The sequence below is a fragment of the Pinus tabuliformis genome, chromosome 2_2 (genome assembly GCF_031772625.1).
Source record: "Pinus tabuliformis cultivar Carrire ecotype Pingquan chromosome 2_2, CPIR1, whole genome shotgun sequence".
Lineage (NCBI taxonomy): Eukaryota > Viridiplantae > Streptophyta > Pinopsida > Pinales > Pinaceae > Pinus > Pinus tabuliformis.
The window spans coordinates 1,126,386,525-1,126,391,035 of NC_142300.1; the positions used below are offsets into that span (position 1 = coordinate 1,126,386,525).

A 4,511-nucleotide genomic window follows, 5' to 3' on the forward strand; every position below is an offset into this window, starting at 1 on the left:
GTTCCTTCGGTCCTCCCCAAATGAATTTTTTAAAAATCTCCACCATCTTTGCACACGCTCCTTTAGGGGCCGCCATTGCCGAGAGTTGGTATATTGGGATCGATTGAAGGACTGCCTTAACCAAAACAACTCTGCCTGCGATGTTCAATGTTCTAAAGGACCAATTGGCTAGTTTTCTAGCAATTTTCTCAATGGTTTGTTGCCAATTCGACAGCCTTAGTGGATTCAAGGCTAACGGAGTTCCTAGATATTTTGTGGGAAGCTCTCCTGATCGAAAACCTAGAATTCTTGTTAAGAAATTCCTGATGTTTCCAGCTGTGTTGAAAAAATAAGTGCAGGACTTGTCTTTGTTAATTTGCGTGCCAGAAGCTTTCATAAAGAGATCTAGGATCTCTTTAATTCTTCGAGCTTCTCTGAGAGACAGCACAAAACAACATGATGTCATCTACGAATTGCTGGTGAGTAATAGGTATATTACTACCCCATATTTGGATTCCTCTAACCTTTCTTTCCCTTACTTCTTTTCTGATGTATCTTCCTAAGCCTTCTGCTGCTATAATAAACAAGAAAGGGGACAGTGGATCTCCCTGTCGGAGTCCTCTGGATGCTTTAAAAGGTTGGGAAGGGGTTCCATTCACTAGGATGGAGAAATTGGGTGAGGAGATCATAGCGGAGATCCACTCGATCCATCGATTACAAAAACCAAAGGCCCTTAAAACTGCTTTCAAATAGTTCCAATTCAAATGGTCATAAGCTTTGGAAAGGTCTAGTTTAATCATCATACTTGCTTCCTTTTTTGTTTTCAGAGAATGCACAACTTCTTGAACCAGTCCATCCAAGACTTGTCGGTCCTCCACGAAACCTATTTGTTCAGGAGAGATAATACTAGATAGAATAGACTTAAGTCTTTTTGGCATTAGTGTAGCTATTATCTTATATATAACATTACATAAGGAAATGGGTCTAAAGCCCTGGGGATCTTCAGACTTAGTTTCCTTAGGAATCAAAGATAAGAGGGTTGAGTTTAATCCTGTACTTACCTTCTGGTTTCTTCTTGATTCTTCCACCACTTCCAGGATATCTTGGCCCAGAAAGTTCCATCCTGCTTGATATAATTCCACTGTAAATCCATCAGGGCCAGGGGATTTATTCTTCTTCATCCCTTTCACTATCTCTTCTACCTCTTCTAGAGTGGCTGCCCTCATCAGGGCTAGATTTTGATCTCTTGTAATCATGCTTGGGATTTCTTTGCAGATTCTTTTAGTGGCTTCTCGACTGTCTGCATTGGGTTCCGTGAATATTTCTTTAAAATGATTTACCAAAACTTGTTCTATTTCCTCATGCTATGTAACTTGTATCCCTGCTTCATCTTTTATAGAGAAGATTCTATTTCTCTGTCTTCTTTGGATCATTGCTTGGTGGAAGAACTTTGTATTCCTCTCCCCTTCTCGTAACCAGTTCACTCTAGATTTTTGCCTCCATAGGATCTCTTCTTGTTTCCGTCTTTCTTCCATTTGCCCTATCAGGATCCCTTCCTCTCTGGCTAAATCTTCACTTCTTCCTGCAATAATGATTTCTTGTTGGATTTGCTTCATCTTCTAATCTAGAAGCTGTTGGTCTTTGAGGATGTTTCCAAATTCCTCTTTATTCCATTTCTTAATGTTTCCTTTAAGTTCTTTTAATTTTAGCTGGAATGTCTGCATTCTGTTTCTTCCTTTTTGTCGGCTTTGCTTCCACCATTCTTCTACTTTCATCATAAAATTTTTATCCCTGAGCCAGAAGGCTTCGAACCTAAAGGGCTTTTTCTTGGGACTAGCTTTGATGTCAAGTTCTACTTTGATCGGCCAGTGGTCCGATCCCATTCCCAAGAGAATCATTGCTTCAATGAAAATATCCTGATTTATAATTTGTTCTGACATTAAGAATCTATCTAGTCTGGATGCGATTTGGTGTCTACCTCCCCTTCTGTTATTCCATGTGTAGATCCCATTTATTGTCTGAATATCCACGAGCCTTTGTTCTGCTATCATATCGCCAAAGGCTTCCATGTCTGCATCTGTTCTTCTAAGGCCACCCCTTTTCTCATTTATGGATGTAATCATGTTGAAATCTCCTCCTACTATCCATGGAGAGGCTGGAAGCATGGACCGAATAATTGCCAGATTCTGAAGGAAATTCCTGCGATCACTCTGTATATGGGGTCCATATACATTGGATAAGAGGATCCATTCCTGGGATCCTATAATTTTGAATCTTCCTGAAAGGATTTGAGGTATACTGATCCAGTCTTCAAATTGGACTTCCTCTGGGTTCCAGAGGATTGCCACTCCTCCCGTGCTACCTACTGCGTCTTGACCAATTATCTCATAATACGGCTTGAAGTTTCTCATCACTTCTTTTAGCTTGCGTTCTCCAATTTTTTTTTCTTGGATTAGCATTATACTGTTCAGCCTTCTAATATTCCAGGTTGTGATGATCATTTCAATAATTTGAGGGGTTGTTGGAATACCTCCGATAGTGGAACCACTCTTCCTGAATTTACCAGCATTTCCCCAACCATTTGGATGGTCTCGCTCATAGGTCTTCTTCCTCTTTTCCTTCCTCCTTTCCCTATAGTTCCTGCTTCTATGTTTTGACTTCCTTGCGTTCCAAGTTGCTCTGGCTGCTTTGCTATTATTGTCCCTCGTTTTTCTTTGTATCTTTGGAACATATCTTTGTAAAGTTGTTTCTGGTCGTCAGGTATGAATCTTTCATCCAGATGCCTCCATTCCTGCAAGAGTTTCTTCATGACCTGTTCCTCTTCTCCTTCTTGGTCCTGTTGTGGATCTATCTCCATTTGGATCTGCTCTTGTAGTTGATCTCTCTTCTCCCCCTCTTTTTCCATTTCCATATTATTTGACTCCTTATTTTCCTTTTTGTTTTCTTTCTGGTTCTCCACTGTTTCATCTTCACCATCCTCACCTTCCGCTTCCATTTCTAATTCTCGTAATACCTCAAACTGGTTCTGGCTTTTCTGATTGCTCTCTGGGTGGAAAGGATTTTGTTTAGTTTTTCCTTTTTGGGGTTTTCTTCTTCTCAGTACTTCTGTAAACCCTTCATTGTTTCCTCCGCTTTTCCTTTCCTCCTGTTCAGTATTCCCCTTTCCTCCCCCCTACTCTATTGGTGTTTCATTATCATTCATCGGGCAATATTTATACAGATGACTGTATTCATGGCACTGTCTACATCTAAAAGGAATGTGTTCATAATCGACTGGCTGTTGCTAGACCTCGTCATGGTATTCCACTTCAATATGATCCGGAAGCGGTTCTGTGATATTCATGTAGACACAAATTCTGGCATATGATGTATATCTTCCTCTCTTGGTGGTTTCTGCTACCTTTACAAAGGTCCCGATTGAGTTCCCAATTCCTTCTAGAATCTCTGGGTCCCAAAACTCTATCGGGAGCCCAAACAATCTGACCCATACTGGTGCTGCTAGCATTTTTTCTTTGTCTGGATTATAGCATTCTTCCCATTGCCTCATGAAAAGCCCTGCATTATTGAAGAAATATGGACCCTCCTCGAAGATCCTCTCCTTATCCTCTAGATTTGCAAATATTACCATGAAGAAACCTTTTGCCCCTAATTTTAGATCAATATGTCCTTTGGGCTTCCACCTCTGTTGTATCCATTTCGTCAGGTCTTTCTCAGATGGCCATGTTCCTACAAACTTGCAAATGAGTGCATGGTCTTTCATATATCCTCTGTACTCCTCAAGTTTATTGTTTGGAATAACAAACCTGGGCTTTTTTGTTGCTCGCGGTAGGCATTTGTTCCCCATCCTTGCTTGCCATACTGCTCCCATAACTGGCGCGTCCTTGCTGCATCTCCCTGATCTGCCGTTCACTCCATTCTAGCTTGTTTCTCCTACCACTACATCCTTGTAGGAGGGTATCTCTCCCCCCCCTTGTTTCAGTAATCTTTCTCTCAATCTTGTCTATTATCGGGGCCTTCTTCCCTCAGTTAAACTGTCGAGGTTTGGTCTGTGACTCTGCAGGTGGATTCGGGATCCCCTGCACCTTGACCAGGTGCATGTCTGTCAGGGGCCATCTGATCCTAAACCCTAACCCTAATCTCCCATCATCCTCCTCAGCTCAGTCCACTTCCTCCTCTAGAAACTTGATTTTAGTTTCAAGGCTTGTACCTTTTGGATATTCCTTTAACTTTTTAGAAACATCCTTAAGTTTATTTTATAAATTTGATTGTGTTAGGAGTGGTATTTTGTCTAATGGTATTTACTGCATTAATCTACAAAACAATGTCACTTATGATTCAATGCATGTTAACACTAGCACTAAAAGATGTGTTATTAATGAATATTCCTCTAAATTATGGCACTGGAGATTAGGTCATGTCTCCATAGAAAGAATTAAAAGATTAGTAAATGAAGGGGTACTTAATACTCTGGATTTTATTGATTTTGAAACTTGTGTGGACTGCATAAAGGGAAAGCAGACCAACAAGTCAAA

At 40.6% G+C, this 4,511-nt stretch overlaps 2 protein-coding genes across 2 annotated transcripts; both read right to left on the minus strand.

Annotated features, from left to right (window-relative positions):
- Window positions 1–1,598: 1,598 nt before the first annotated feature.
- LOC149197354 (uncharacterized) lies at window positions 1,599–2,438 on the minus strand. The gene has a single exon (XM_089408663.1). The coding sequence runs from the start codon at window positions 2,436–2,438 to the stop codon at window positions 1,599–1,601; it is 840 nt and encodes a 279-aa protein (XP_089264789.1).
- Window positions 2,439–3,262: 824 nt separating this feature from the next.
- On the minus strand, window positions 3,263–3,823 carry LOC149197355 (uncharacterized). The gene has a single exon (XM_089408664.1). It carries the CDS (start codon window positions 3,821–3,823, stop codon window positions 3,263–3,265), a length of 561 nt encoding a protein of 186 aa, XP_089264790.1.
- Window positions 3,824–4,511: the final 688 nt, after the last annotated feature.